This window comes from Pundamilia nyererei, unplaced genomic scaffold (assembly GCF_000239375.1).
Source record: "Pundamilia nyererei isolate P.nyererei 1_Seehausen unplaced genomic scaffold, PunNye1.0 scaffold00062, whole genome shotgun sequence".
Lineage (NCBI taxonomy): Eukaryota > Metazoa > Chordata > Actinopteri > Cichliformes > Cichlidae > Pundamilia > Pundamilia nyererei.
In genome coordinates, this window is record NW_005187463.1 from 138,968 (window position 1) to 154,401 (window position 15,434).

The window sequence follows — 15,434 nt, forward strand, 5'->3', positions numbered from 1 at the left end:
CATGCACACACACACACGCACACAGGCTATCGTGTAAATTTTGATGAACGCATCCATTAGTTGTCATGGCAACAAAGACAAAGGTTAAATCGCCAGCCAGATGAGACCCTGTGAAAATTGCAGTAATATCCCAGATTATTGGCCATACTTATAATTAAAATTCCCCGCTGTCCGATTGGAAATGAGACCCCCATCACTTTACATATGCCACACATCTGTGACAATACAGGCTGCTAATTATGATGAGTGCTCAATTAACATAATGTACACTAAGGAACTCTTTGTTTTCTGTTGGATCAAAGTTAATAAGGTGCAGGTTGACACAGCAGGCATTTTCTTTTTTTTTTTTGGTTCCTAATCAAGTTTAGGTTGTTAATATGCCTTTGAAGCTCTGCAGTGAACATTTGCCACTTTAGTAATAGACTTAATTCATTTCTGGGAATGAGCAGGAATGATTTATAGCTAACAGATTACAGAGAGACCTGTCTGTTGCAGCACTGACAGCCAGTTATGACTCACTGATAGACACTTATGGACGTCTTTGATTTGAATCATTGTACATGCATTACCAATTAGAGTATCAGCTTAGTACTTTCCCCCCGTTGCTAATGGATAGCTGCAGTCTATCCCTGCACAGTGTTGAGTTACCCACTGTACTGGCCATATCAAGTACACGGACACCCAATCTAGTCATAATAAATTACAACTACAGTTGAAAAGCCAAGGTTCTATTTTTTTGTGGCCAAACATCAGAGCGTATCTGAAACCCAATATGTAGGAAAACTTGGGTCTCAGTCAAAATAAGGCACAGAATGAGTCAGCCACCTGCTGTTAAATGCGGCTCACAGTTCTTGGTTTTGCTGTAATAGTTGTTCCGTCAGTTGTATGCTGCTGCTAACTACTGACAGTGCGATTTTCAACGGTGACGAAACTGGTGAAAGGCTTTTAGCAATGTGGCACAAGATTAAAATCCAAATCCTTTTAGAAAAATTAACGTGCGACCATACACCACAGTTCTCTGTATATCATGTCAGGAGAGCCCGAGCAATGATCAGAAAAACCTTTCAGCTGGGAAGAAAAGCTGTTTGGCTTCAGAAATGTCTCAGCATTTATGGCAGATGACTGATGTGTCTGTTCTCTGTAGAAAGCTGTTACTTATCCGGGGGTATGGATCATAAGTCATGGGTCTGAGGAGGCGCACACAGCGTTAATCTTTAGAGCTGAGTCACAGTTTGATTAAGTGTGACGCCAGGTAGGAGCATTTCCGGTATTACCATTCAGGACGTACGCACCTGTAACCCCGGAGTGACATTTCAGCTAACGAGATTGAGGAGGACTGAGGCAGGAAGTGGAAATGAAGGGAAATAAAACTGAAATGTATCCTCCCCCTGAACTCATACAGATTCTGAAAATGCACTCAAGCGCTTGAGCTCCCAAACTAAATAACAGCATGTTGTATTTTCAGCCCGCCACATATGCTCGGTGATTTTCAGCTGGCTCCTCGTCCAAAAGGAAGCCACAGATGGAGAAGATGCCAATTGTCTGCTGGATGCTGCCTGTGTGCTGCTGGATTTCCTCTCGCTCTTCAGTTTGGCAGGAGATCTATTGCTGGGTGGATGTGTGCTGATATGTTGACTGTATTATTACATCAATTATTTGGCGAGGGGGAGGTCAAAGCCACACCAGCATCCTGTTTCCAGAGAGGCGTGCTTTGTGTCTAGCCCTAGGCCACAATTAAGGCGAGCAGGGAGCCCAGATTCAATCACATGCATCACTCCTGTCCAACAGAAACACACTGTTCCAAACCCAACACACACTGCTATCAGAAACCATGCCCAAAGCTATACCGCCTGATAACAAAAGCTTGAAGGAGCATGTGGCCAGACTGTGACCCCTGTAATTATTCATTATGTCAGGCCTGTAGCTCTTTATGATGCCTCAAACTTCTCTAAAAAGAATTAACATGTGAACGAGCTCCATGTGGTGATAGAGCGATAAACACGAATGACTGTTGAAGGTGAACATACCCTCGGAAAGTATCCAGGGAGAGCAGACGTGTTGGTTTAGCTTTAACAGCACCGTGTGCAGTTTCACTAGCATGTGATTCTTCCTGGAGAAAAAACAGCAGGGAGACAAAATAATGTCAACACTCACTGGGATAAAACACCAGTGTGGGTTACTTAAGGGGATTTGACAATTACCAGTGCTTTAAGCTCCATTCATTGTTGCACTTTTAGGGTTAAGGTCGCTTAAGCAGATATTTAAACCCCAAATCAAACTTACATATTTTTCATATCATATCTATATGTGTTTTCTAATCAGCAAAAAAAAAATCAATAAAGGAAGAAGAAGAAACACTTTTGACATCTAACAAATCATAAAGTTTGATAACACAAATGTTCCAAAAACATGAAGCACAACACTCTTAAGCAGCTTAATGCTCTACTTTATTAACTAGGTGCTAATGCTGTCTGACTTTGCTTGCTGGCCAGTTAATGTAACGTGGGCTCATTTCTTTAGATTTTACTTGGGAAATGGGAAAACGGGGGCAGTGTTTTGTTGACCCGTGATAAAATACATGGAAATACAATACATGAGGGATAAACTGCACTATTCCTAACAAGCTTTAAAGTCAGTATTTGGTACGGTCACCGTCATGCTGAAAATTCATTTTCTACATTGATACTTGCATCAGTTTTTACAAGATCCTCAACATCACCGACTGAAATGCAACCTCAAAACAGGACACAACCTCCACCTTGTTTTACAGATGGTTATAGATAATCATCTCTGCTGAACTCCTCCAAATATATAAAAAATAAATAAAAACCATGGATTCATCTTTCCATAAGACTTGATGTCCTACCGCAGTATTTTCTCCTTGTTTCACTTTCTTAAGAATTTTCTTAAGAACATGACAGTTTATGTATGTAGCCTTTCAGGCCTGTGACTTCTTCTTTTTTCCAGTTTCTTTACATTTTTAGGGACATCCTGCAGACCGTGCCAAGATGTGCCATGTTTCCAGCTAAAAGCTGTTTGGGAATTTACCTCGTCAGTGTAAAAATTCTATTTTATGTCATGTGTTTTTGTGACAGGTTGAAAAAACCTGGATAACTTTTGCCCAAGAGCACTTTTAAAACATTGCAAAAACATCTGGCTCCTTGGAAGCAAAATATAAAGAACTATGTGGAGACTTTTGCACACTGTACATAAAATGGCAACACATTTGGCTTTTTATTTGTAGGTAGCAACAGGTAGCAAACTTGTTTAAAAATACTGATAAAGTCAAAGGTTCACTGCTTCCTCATTCAGAACTCCTCAAATTCTCTCCGCCCCGCGTCTTCCCCCCCTCTCACTGTGTGAAAGGCAACATTTCGATGACTCTGGCCTGTTGCCCTCTCAGTTGGATTAGCCTGGCGTGCTGGCCTCCATGCAGCATTTTAAAGAGCCAGAGCAGGAAGACACCCGCGCTAATATGTCGTGATGGATTTGCGTGCCATCCAGACAACATATGGAAGCCAGAGACATTTTGCTTGAAAGAATGAGAGGAGCTATTCATGTTCACTGAAAATACATGGCAGCTCTTGCCATGAAGCCCGATGATTGGACGGATACAACACTGTATCGTTTTCTATGTAAGTCTGCTGTGTAACTGGCTCTGCTAACATTTATATCAATCATTCCATTAGTGTCTCCCAAACGGCTTGATGACTGGAGCCTCAGAGCAATTTTAGAATGCATCTCGGGCTGCATAGCCGGCCAATGATAATGGTGCAGTTTAACTGCTGGATCAAACAATATTTGATTACCAGAAAAAGGTTTCTACATGAAAGAGATCGTGTAGTTACTTTATATTTTGTATTTCAAGAACAGTAGCAAAGATTTACTGTATATTTAAAAAATAATTTGCTTTTTTAATTTAAACTCATAATGGACATACTTTGAGCTGTTTATGACTTATTTAATCAAAATATAATCTCATCTGACATAAAAAAAAATCTAATGTAATATATTTATTAGAAGCAGCATTTAACTTACATTCTCTTCTGAATGCTGTGGGCCTTGGCAGCAAATAGTCTTTATAAATTTTGATGTACAACGCCTCCTGGAAAAAGAAAAACTTTAGGCTGCCCGGTTCTGATGGAAAAGCAATCAGTGCAGGATTCTTGCAGATGATGTAAAAAACACACATGTACCTGCAGATGTAGGGTATCACAACGAATAACAGAGCGATTACAGCCAGCAGGAGTGCTGCCACCAAAATAGCTGGAAAAATAAGTAAAAGGAAATCATTCTGTACCATTCTCTGTCCATGTCAGAAACTTTATACACTACATCTCTATCAGACCAGGATCTGAGTGGGGATAAAGGGGATGACTGCCAGTCCAAACTGTCTGCTATACTAGCTTGTGGGCTCCCCTGTGGCTGTCTTTCAGTCAACCAATGTCAAAGGGGATCCCTCAAGTGACAAACAAGAACCTAATGAAAAAGTCTTGGTTGAGCCGCCGAGGAGTAATCACTGCGGGTAATCTAACCCTGCAGGCATGTGAAAATGAAAATGTAAGGCTGTGCTGGAACAAGGATGAGAAAACAAAGACGTTGCCAGACTGCCGGAGGGCGGCACAGATAGGAGCAGGGTCAACTTGAGGTTTACAGTGCAAGAGGGCACAAACACTGTAGCGAAGATGGATTTTATTTGCCCCCCCAAAAAAGGAATAGAGCTCTGAAAGCCACCGATTTGCAAACAAAGGGAGATATTTTACACCTGTAGTACTGATTATAAAACTACCTAGGCTTTATGAAATCTCCACATGGTCTTCTTTCGTCAAAGCACAGGAGAGCAGAGTACACGCAGTGGAAGAACAAACAAAAAGATGCCATTTTAAGCCGAGCTGAATCCACACAAGGACATCCACTCTGAACAAAGAGCGGTCACTTAATCTCCTCGGAAAAGTCATGGCATCTCTGGTGTCCATTCATAAAAACACCACAAAGCTCTCAGCGCATGAACCACATTAGAGCTCAGCCACAGACATGCTCGCTCCATCAGTAACCGTTGGTATAAATAGAAAATGAATGGTAGACACTGAAACAACTGAATTAATTTGAGTTCATTGATGTATAAAAGTCGAACAAAGACTTAATAGGAGTCGATCCTGTAGATTTCCTTGTAAGAATTAAGGGCTCAGCAGGTGACTTGTGGTCTGTGGTGTTATACAGAATACACTACTAACACGATTAAAGGGTGCATCTGATAGCAGCTTCACAGAAACATATGCTTAAAGAAATGATCTCATGCTGCTCTGTGGCCAATCAATCTCAGACACTGAAGTAAACTTTTAAAATTCCCTAGCAGAGCACCTCATACCTTTCTTGAGCTGCTGACCAGACCGTTACTTAAGGTGAACAATTCCTATGGGGAGTTTGTATAATCACCGGTCTGTGGAGCTAATGGAAGCTCATCATACTGTGAGAGGTGCAGTCACACTGACCATAACAGATAATGGCTACTTGGCCTTAAAAGTCTGATCTACAACATAATCTGCAATATTGTTAAGTAGTGTGTGCATTATGGAGAGAGGCGCTTTCAAAATCCCATTACGCCCTAATCCTTCCACACTCCCTAATGTATTACCCACAATGCTCTACGAGCCAGAAGCAGGCCTTCAAAACAAGCAGAAAAGCTTTTCTTTTATCCCTTTTCAAGAAAGCGAGTCTGATCTGATCAATACACATCATGTCCCAAGAGATGGATGAGAACTGCTGCTCAGTGGATGTGGACAAAAGCAGTGATTCTCTTCTTTGCTGACTCAATTAATGGGATCAAAGGCTTGGCTGGAGTTTGCAGACAGGTACCTTTGCTGTCACTGCGCCCTCACAGCCGAATCCCAGCAGTGTCGGTCAGGGATTCAAAACATGGAAATTTGTCCTCATGTATTTTTCAGTAGTGCTGCGTACTTACGCAGATAGGCATTATTTGGTCTTCTATCCACAATGTGAGTGCAGCTGCGATTATTTGCATCTAGGGTGTAAATCCAAATAGAGTAGTGACCACCTTCCTCATACGTTTGACTCCATCTGCATGCAAAAACAGTGAAATAGTCACAAAGTCTTAAAAGCTCCTATTTGATGCCCCGTTAAACTGTTTTCTTTAAAAGCACATTGCTGCTCTCCTGCTGCAGTAGCACAACTATAAAGCTCAGGAGCACCACCTAGTGTCTGAAGGCTTAAAGTGCATGCCCCTGTCTTCTCACCGTCTCCAGTTTCAGGCCCCCAAAAAACATCCCTGTGCAAGACTCGCTCATATTGATCCACTGTTGGGATGACATACTAGCTATCACTTGGAGTGTTTTTTTTTTTCAAACTGGGAAAAGTAAATCAATAGCAACACAGGCTGGTTAGAGACCTCAGCATTGATTTAAGAAGACCCAGCCCTTTGAAAGGACATAAAAAGCACAAAGGCTTTTCATGGTGCACCATCTCTTAGAGGTGGCCCCAAAATAGAAAGCTTTGCCCTCCTGTGTGGGATGTTCTGGGTGTTTATACATATTAGATCTGTCCTAACTGTTTAACATCCCAGCTGATTCTTCCCCAGGACATGTGGCTTTCAAGCTTTAATGAGCCCTTTTCATCAATATTGGAATGTCAGGTCTTATTAACCCCAAAACAGCCTGTGATCAATACACTGTGAGGTGGTTTAAGGGAGGGCATAACTCAGGTCCAGAAAATGGGTCAGGGTTACTCCTCCAACCCTGTAAATAATTTCACAGGCTGCTGATGCAATCATGTCACCACACCATATTATATCTTAAAACAAGAGCAATGCATTTTCACAGGCAAACAAGCAAACGAGACACAACTTGCATATTATTTGTTTTAAGTACCATCTTGAAATGTTTAACTTGTTACCTGCAAAAGGTTGCATTCCTGGTTTGTGATTCCACTTGTACTGTCAGAGTAAATTTGGTGCTGATTATTGCAGAAGCATTATTGTTGTTGGGTTTCACTGTGACCAAATGTTGGTACAAACACTGAAAAGCAAAACAAATAAATAATAATTAAATGGGCCTAGCATTAACTTAATAAAAATGAATAATTGTTTGTAAGTAAAAGACTAATTTGATTTAATGATTTAAAGGAATGTGCAAAAAGGGAAAAATAGTACAATTCAGACAAGCTAGAAAGTCAATATTTAATCTTCCTTTAATCTTCAACACAGTCTGAACTTGTAGCTTCCTTGTAATTTCTTTAAGTAGTCTGTTGGAAGAGTTCTTGAGGCTTCCTGAAGGAAAGTCAAAGCTCTTCTTTGGATGTTGGCTGCCTTTTGGTCTTTTCTCTGTCAAGATGATCCCACACTGCTTCAATAACGTTGAGGTCCGAGCTCTGAGGAGGCCAATCCACGACTGCTAGTTTTGCACCGTGTGGTTTTTCTATCCAGGTACGCTTTTACAGCGCTGACACTGTGTTGGGGATCATTGTCGTGCTGGAAAATGAAACCGTTGCCCATGCGATGCTTTCCACATGGTGCTGCATTGCGGATCAAAATTTGATGATTCTTTTTTGTGGTCATAATTCCATAAATTTTGACAAGACAACACTATCGACTGAAACGCAGGCTCAACTAGGATTTGGACAAAATTTGGATTCATCACTCAGTAAGACCTGTTTTTGTGTAATTTGGCATTCCTCAGCCTTTCCTCTGTTTCTTTTCTTTGATAATTTTTTCTAGACAGCCAGCCTTCCATTAAAACAATTTCTCATAAAACTCCTTCTTCTTCCTTTTCTGTCCCCCACTTGTCCAGTTTCCTTACACTTTTTAAGAACATGGAGCAATATGCCACGTTTCCAGCTAATAGCTCTGGGAATCACCTTGTTGATTTTTATGAGAGGATGCTATTAACAAAGTGCCTAAAGATTAAATTTAAAATTGATTCTTTGTCTGTCTTTGCCTGTGTAGACACAACACTGGTCCATCCCTTGAGTTAAGTGCCTTTTATATGCATGCATGATTCATAGGTCAGTGTTAAGTGGTTTAACAAACAAAACACATTCCTCTGGAATTGGTCAGGACTGAAAAAGAGTGAAAAAGCAGCCAATGTCCAAAGAAAACTTCAGAAGGCCTGGAGAAATATTGCTCAAGAACACTTTAAAACATTGCAAGAAAAGTCTGGCTTCCTGGAAGTAAAATATAAAGAAATGACAGGTGGCTCAAAAACAGTTGCACGGTAAAATATAATTAAAGGTTGGATGGTAATATAATGTGCAGAGCAGTGAATTTACAAGCCAAGACGGCCTACGTATAAACAATAGGTCTCCTCATTGACAAACTAAGTTGGGAAACACCCAGTGATAATTCCTTTCCAAGACTGTATGGGGTGAGTAATAGTGTTACGGTTTTACAGGGCAATCATAGAAAGCTTATTCAATATGAAATTACAGCATGGTTTTGTAATCTAACAATGCACTAAAAAAGCATGGCTGCAAATGAATTTTCAGAAATGAAAAAATACAAGTCCATACAGAGCCTGCCTAAGCAGGTAGTTTACTTGTAACATCCTCTCGTCTCAGGATTCAAACATTTGACATGAGGAAGCATACTCAAGGTTCAAAGTTCAAAAGGTATCATATGTTCCAGCCTCCATTATGCTGCTGAACAGCAGTGTTAAATTATTCAAGGAACAGCACATACTTGGACTTTAAGCACTAAATTTTTCTTACTTTATGCTTGTCTTGTTTTTTCATACAGGTTTATCTGGTTTTACGTATATTCATATGTCTCGTGATGTTTTTATGATGTTCCCTTTACGTTTCCTGATGTCTTTAATAATTCATGGTTGCTTTTTCCAGCAGTAACTGTAGTGCTGTACCCACAGCACATTCCTCTCAGAGACAATCAAGCTCATTTTATAACAAAGGAGAGAAAATCACACATTTACCTTATGTGAAATTTGACAACAACTTCACAGTGAATTACAATGTTTAACTTTACTGCATCTGTATGTTTGCTAAGATCAGTTTGCGTGACTATAAACTTTTTGAGGAACTGAAAGCGATTTTCCTGCTGATGCTGTGTCTTAATAAAACCACAGTGACGGTGGATATTCTTTACCTTGTAGCAGTAATCTGATGTGTAGGAAGCATGCACTTCTTCAGTCAGCTGGTTATGAAATATGAGCAAAGCCTGATCCATTTTCAGATGAGAGCCTGCATAGATTTAACACAGGCCTGATTTATTAGCTGAGAGTTCTCTTGGACATTATAAAGACAAGATAACAGAACATGGCATCTAATCACTATCACCACTGTGAGCGTGACACTGACTAAATTCCCATACTGACATGTCCATTTGTTGTAATTCAATTCAAACCAGAATTAAGGAGACCGAACAGTGACTTTCACAAGAAGATCAAAAGAGTATAGACAGTACAGTTTTTGCTGCTACTACCAGGACATTTGTGCACAGATGCCTTCACCAGAGTGATCCCCACCCTCCTCACCATTTTCGATGTGTCCTCCGATGCCGCTGGTAAAGAGGATTAACAAAGTTTGACTTGCATGTAGCAGCGTCCTGGACTCCATGTTTCTAGCCGTAACCAGTCTTGTCTACTGCTCATCTTTATAACTCTCACAATATAACCTGTGGCCAAAGGGCAGTATGCATACGTAATTGTTGGTTCCCTTTTCATGTGCTGTTTTGTGCTTACATTTAAGATCACATGTAATCATTGTCATGATTTGACATGAGGGATGCTAAGTAAAATCAGACTAATAATCAGTGAGTTTAAAACGGTCACAGGTATGTATCTGTGGCTCTGTATTAATGCCACAGTCAGCAGACACTCTCCGTTTCACCCCAGTCTAATGGTTTTGTTCTAAATCACAGCTAACTAAATGGCTTTAGCAGCACTCTCATTTCCAGGTCCAGTCAGCTGTTAAATGCTGATCTCCTGTCACATCCTCTCCCTGTTTTCATTCGATTAACCACTTCATTTCTCTGAGCGCTCACAGTGACAGATGAGTTCACCGGGGCAATCTAACAAGAGCGGGTTGTTAACCTTTGACATGAACTCTGGTAAGCTGAAGAGCCAACCTCCTTTTTAAATCTGATGTCAACTGGAGAAAAGACATTAATATCAGCAGGTAATTATTCTTAGGATTAAGTTCATGTTTGATATGTGTGCATAAAAGGTACAGTGTCTTCTCTCTTCACACAGCAAACACTGCTGCACTGGCCTTTGTGCTGAATCGTGCTACAATAGCTGGCCTAATGTATGCCTTGTGCAACAGATGATAGTTTATGATTAAACCCATGCTGATAGGTGGTTGAATAGCTTAGCAGCAGTGAGGATTTTTGCTCAGGCTCCTGCAAGGGCAGCTAGGCGGGGACCATGAATGGATTTATTCCAGTTGCTCTCACTGGCTCCCACAGCAGATTTGCATCTGTGCAACAGGCTGCTGGAGCTGAACCTCCCCTGTGCATGAAAAGCCTCTGCAGACATGGTGAGTACACAACCTTTCTACACTGTCTGCCACATGGAGCTGTTGACATTTCCTCGCTGTCACAGGTAGCACTCTGCTCTACATTATAAGATTATATTGCAGACTGACATTTCAGGTTTTCAAGCTAGATAAATACAATAAAGTGTCATGCATGCTAACATGAGTTTGGAGGAGGAGAGATGTTCACAGCAAGCCACGGCGAGGTTTGTTTGAAGTTTGAGGTTTTAACCAGCGGTAATCGTTTCTGTAGTGCCCATTCATGCCACAGATCGAGCAGATTAGACCGTTGCTATGATACCTGTTGATGTCACTGCTCGGTCTGAGGCTCTGGTCCTGACATCTGTCTGTTCTGCTGGTACATAATTGTGACTGCTCAGCTAGGGACAGAGGGTTCATATGTAGATTGTGCAATAAAATGCTATCTATTTGGACGATGTTATGCAATGTTGACTCTCCAGGGCTGAATGAAATAAATTTCACTTTGAACCTGTGTTGTGACCCTGCATCATGTGTTAGAGGAAAAGACCAACCACCACCACCCCCTCTCCACCACCACATGCCTTTGAACCAGCTAGATTTTTAAACTAGGAATGTGGCCTCTCATTGTTTCCAGATGGTTTCCTCTACAACCAATCAGAGTTTGTGTTTGTGAAACTGCCCCTCTCAAATCTGCTGCACTCTGCTCTGTCCTCACAGGCTGGTAAGGTCCAAGCTCTGACTGAAGAGGAGAGGGCCCACATACTCCCCCTGCTACGCAACGCTCAGTGGGTGGAGGTCGTTGGACGAGATGCTATTTACAAAGAGTTTATTTTCAAAGACTTCAATCAGGTTCTTGCATCATTGTCAAATATCACTTTTAAACTTAAATGACCCATATAACCGCTCTACCTTTTTATTTTTATTTTTTTATTTCTCCCCCTCCAGGCTTTTGGCTTCATGTCCAGAGTGGCTTTACATGCAGAGAAATTGGACCATCATCCTGAGTGGTTCAATGTCTATAATAAGGTACGCAAGCCTAATAATACTGTATATGAAAATAAGATTACAGCCTATGGGGTGGGGGTTGTTTTCCTGGCACCGTGGACAGCTGGCTTTTGTTACTATAGAAAAGCCCAACATTGGGATCATGAATTAGCTTCAAAATGACCTCTCTTAAATGTCATTTTTGCCTTAAAACAATAAAGAACATGTGTTTTTTTGTTTTTGAATTTAAAAAGTTTTTTTTTTTTTTTTTAACTCAGGGTTAGGGGAAGCTGGGATAAGTAATTTTCACCCAAAGCTCTAAAACACCAGATACCTAGTCGACACCAAATGTCAGGTAAACGACTAGCTAGCTGTGAACCGTTTAAAGATGGCAGCTGCAGGTCTCTTCGTCGGGAATTTAACCCATGACTGTGTCTGAAAATTGTGCTAACAGACTTTTCTCAGCGTCAAATGTGTAACCGGTTAATTACATCCATGTTACACGGCAGCCAATTTAGCATGAAATTGTAATTGAACACAGGTGTTACTAAACGCGTGTCTTGTGTAGGCACGAGCCCTAATTAATGTGATTAATACCACGTGAGTTTCTCATTTCCAAGTCAAAATGGCTTTTGCTAAACTTGCAGTGTTTCCTGTTGGACACTCAGGGTGTCGTCTGGTTTTGTCAAAACCTTAAAGGACACTTTCCCAGGGTCTTACCTTGTGCTCATGCTTCACCTGTAATGACTCCATAACAAATGGCGGCAAAGCTCTTTGTCGAGTGGTATTTTGAAGAAAACTCATTCAAATTTGCATTGATTCACCACTTTGTGCATTCTCCTTAACGCAGGTCCAGATAACTCTCAGCACGCATGACTGTGGAGGGCTGTCCCAACGTGACATCTCTTTGGCCACCTTGATTGACCAGGCATCTCTAATGTGAGCAGAATGTCACCGGTCAAGGCAGAGAAAACTAAAGTGCTCTTCACATGGGTTTTTATTTAAATGGGGGTGGTAATTATAAGCTTAAGGAAATGGTATACATTCCAATGGTACATTCATCTTTCTGTCCCAACTATAGGCCCATTCCTGCCAGAGCGCAATGGAGCGATGCTCCGCCAAGTTCTGAACAAGCGAAGAAATAAAATACTGTAATTGAACTAATCTGGCTTAAATTTAAACGTCATTAAAGAATATCTAATGATCCAATAAACCAAACTGTATGGTCAAAGCTATAAAACTGATATTTGCAGCTTATTGCGTATCTGTTTGGAGTTCCCAGTCAAACTTTTTTTGGGTGGCAGCATCGTATAAATCGTACATACACGATTTACTAAGCGCATGTGTATACAATTAACTTCAAACTGCGCTGAAATTAATACCGGGAACACGTCTGACAGTAACTGTGTTACATTTGTTTTGCTCCAAATGATGAGGGTGCTAAAGCTTTGGCTGTCACACAACCATAAGGATGGTTAATACAGGCAGCAAGTTCATTTCTTGACAGTGATCTGATGGGTTCGCGATGTTTCAGGGTGTTGGTCAGGTTTCCAATCAGACTGGTCCATCATCACATGACGTGCAGAGAGGAAAACAGTAATGTGCGCATGCAGCACAGTAACTTCATTAACTGGGAGTATGGTCAGGTCCTGACCGTAAATGAGTTTGTGTTCGTCTACACCGTATTGTACCGCAGTCAAGTGAGCCCTCACATACGAAGTCACAGTCAAGATAGCCGCACCTAAAATGTTGTTGCACTATTCTTACGCATATTACGGTACGGGTGCCGAATGGCTTAGAAACGCGAGTTTTCTGTATACTGGCGTTTCACGATTTTACTGCTCAATCCACTTCGACTTTTGAAATATTAGCAGTTGATATATAACAAATTACTTTATGATTCTCACACTGCATATTAAAAATAACAAAAATGTTATATATATTATATATATTCTGTAAGAGTTGATAATATATACAAAGCATTGTCTTCTCACTATACTGTACATTTCTGTTCACATGACCTTATGCCCAACTAAATAAAAATTGCTGTACTGTATTTTTGATATTGTGGGGGGGTTTGTGTTGTTGTTTGCTTTGGGGTTTTTTTGTTACAAGAAAATTGTTTGAGGTGCCGCTAATATTTCACTGGATTCTTCCTCTGAGTTACCTCCACTCTTCCTCCTCTGCCTCACAGCCCAAAGAATTTTACAGTTTCAGAGAAAATTAACAGTAAACTCTACTCAAATGACATTACAATATTCTCATCTTTGAACTGATAATACAGGGAAGCTGTAAGAGGTGACGCCAATATTTCACTTGATTCTTACTCTAGGTCATCCTCACTCTTCCCACTCCGACTCACAGCCCAATTAACTGTATGGTTTCAGAGAAAATTAACTCAACCCAATTTACATATTCTCAACTTTCAGCTGATATTACAAGGAAACTGTAAGAGGTGATGCCAATATTTCACTGGATTCCTGCTCTGGATCACCCTTCCTCTTCCTGCTTACAGCCCACTGAACTGCCCACAGAAAATTCTACATAGAGAGATAGACAGATGCTGTATTTATCCTGCCACATAATGAAGAGTTATTGTACACTTATACAGAGAGAACAATAGGAATGATTTCCTGAAGTGTTCTTCGTGGCTGAAAGTTTGAATCAGTTAGAGGGAGGAGCCGTGCTTCTTTACAAGTGTGGAGTGGAGCAGGTGTGATGGGTTGTCCATAATCTTAGTGACCTCTGACCCTTGCTGACTCAAACTCCCCCAAATTCTCACCATTGCTGTTTCTAACCTTGCAGAATAATTTGTTCTTCCATTTGAGATTTCATTCACTTTATCAGTTGAAATTACAAGTTACAGCGCGCTGGGCCTCAAATCAAATCACGTCCATCAGCAGTTTGAATATTGTGAAAAAAGAATAGCATATATGTACATTATGGAGTGCACAGTGTTGAAGTTCCGGTAGGTGAGAGCGAGGCATCTATGAAGTGTCACTGTTCAGCAGTCCGATGGCCTGATGGAAGAAGCTGTCCTTTAGTCTGCTGGTTCGGGACCGGATACTGCAGTACCTCCTGCCTGACGGAAGTAGTTTGAACAGTGTGTGACTGGGGTGACAGGAGTGATTGATCCTCCCTGCTTTCCTCTGACAAAGCCTCTTGTACAATCGTGGCCAAAAGTTTTGAGAATGACACAAATATTAGTTTTCACAAAGTTTGCTGCTAAACTGCTTTTAGATCTTTGTCTCAGTCGTTTCTGTGATGTACTGAAATATAATTACAAGCACTTCATACGTTTCAAAGGCTTTTATCGACAATTACATGACATTTATGCAAAGAGTCAGTATTTGCAGTGTTGGCCCTTCTTTTTCAGGACCTCTGCAATTCGACTGGGCATGCTCTCAATCAACTTCTGGGCCAAATCCTGACTGATAGCAACCGATTCTGTCATAATCACTTCTTGGAGTTTGTCAGAATTAGTGGGTTTTTGTTTGTTCACCCGCCTCTTGAACAAGTTCTCAATGGGATTAAGATCTGGGGAGTTTCCAGGCCATGGACCCAAAATGTCAACGTTTTGTTCCCCGAGCCACTTAGTTATCACTTTTGCCTTATGGCACGGTGCTGCATCGTGCTGGAAAATGGATTGTTCTCCACCAAACTGTTGTTGGATTGTTGGAAAAAGTTGCTGTTGGAGGGTGTTTTGGTACTATTCTTTATTTATGGCTGTGTTTTTGGGCAAAATTGTGAGTGAGCCCACTCCCTTGGATGAGAAGCAACCCCACACATGAAAGGTCTCAGGATGCTGTTGGCATGACACAGGACTGATGGTAGCGCTCACCTTTTCTTCTCCGGACAAGCCTTTTTTCAGATGCCCCAAACAATCGGAAAGAGGCTTCGTTGGAGAATATGACTTTGCCCCAGTCCTCAGCAGTCCATTCACCATACTTTCTACAGAAGATCAATCTGTC

At 41.0% G+C, this 15,434-nt stretch overlaps 2 protein-coding genes and 1 long non-coding RNA gene across 3 annotated transcripts in view; 1 reads left to right on the plus strand and 2 right to left on the minus strand.

Moving 5' to 3' along the window:
- LOC102196729 (heparan-alpha-glucosaminide N-acetyltransferase) overlaps window positions 1-6,014 on the minus strand; it is a gene marked incomplete at its 5' end in the record, with an annotated part of 20,541 nt that extends 14,527 nt beyond the window's left edge. Inside the window, 4 exons of the mRNA XM_013911365.1 lie at window positions 2,028-2,110; window positions 4,039-4,105; window positions 4,197-4,266; window positions 5,963-6,014. Coding sequence (XP_013766819.1) covers window positions 2,028-2,110; window positions 4,039-4,105; window positions 4,197-4,266; window positions 5,963-6,014 — 272 coding nt within the window. The remainder of the gene's footprint in view (window positions 1-2,027; window positions 2,111-4,038; window positions 4,106-4,196; window positions 4,267-5,962) is intronic.
- Window positions 6,015-6,022: 8 nt separating this feature from the next.
- On the minus strand, window positions 6,023-9,188 carry LOC106456240 (uncharacterized). Its single transcript, XR_001290397.1, has 3 exons — window positions 9,110-9,188; window positions 6,910-7,031; window positions 6,023-6,078 (listed from the first exon to the last, which is right to left on the minus strand). It is a non-coding gene; the product is annotated as an uncharacterized LOC106456240 (long non-coding RNA).
- Window positions 9,189-10,399: 1,211 nt separating this feature from the next.
- pcbd1 (pterin-4 alpha-carbinolamine dehydratase/dimerization cofactor of hepatocyte nuclear factor 1 alpha) lies at window positions 10,400-12,872 on the plus strand. The gene is made up of 5 exons (XM_005735048.2): window positions 10,400-10,500; window positions 11,197-11,328; window positions 11,425-11,505; window positions 12,314-12,402; window positions 12,545-12,872. Exons 1-5 carry the CDS (start codon window positions 10,498-10,500, stop codon window positions 12,606-12,608), a joined length of 369 nt encoding a protein of 122 aa, XP_005735105.1. The 5' UTR covers window positions 10,400-10,497; the 3' UTR covers window positions 12,609-12,872.
- The last annotated feature ends 2,562 nt before the right edge of the window (window positions 12,873-15,434 follow it).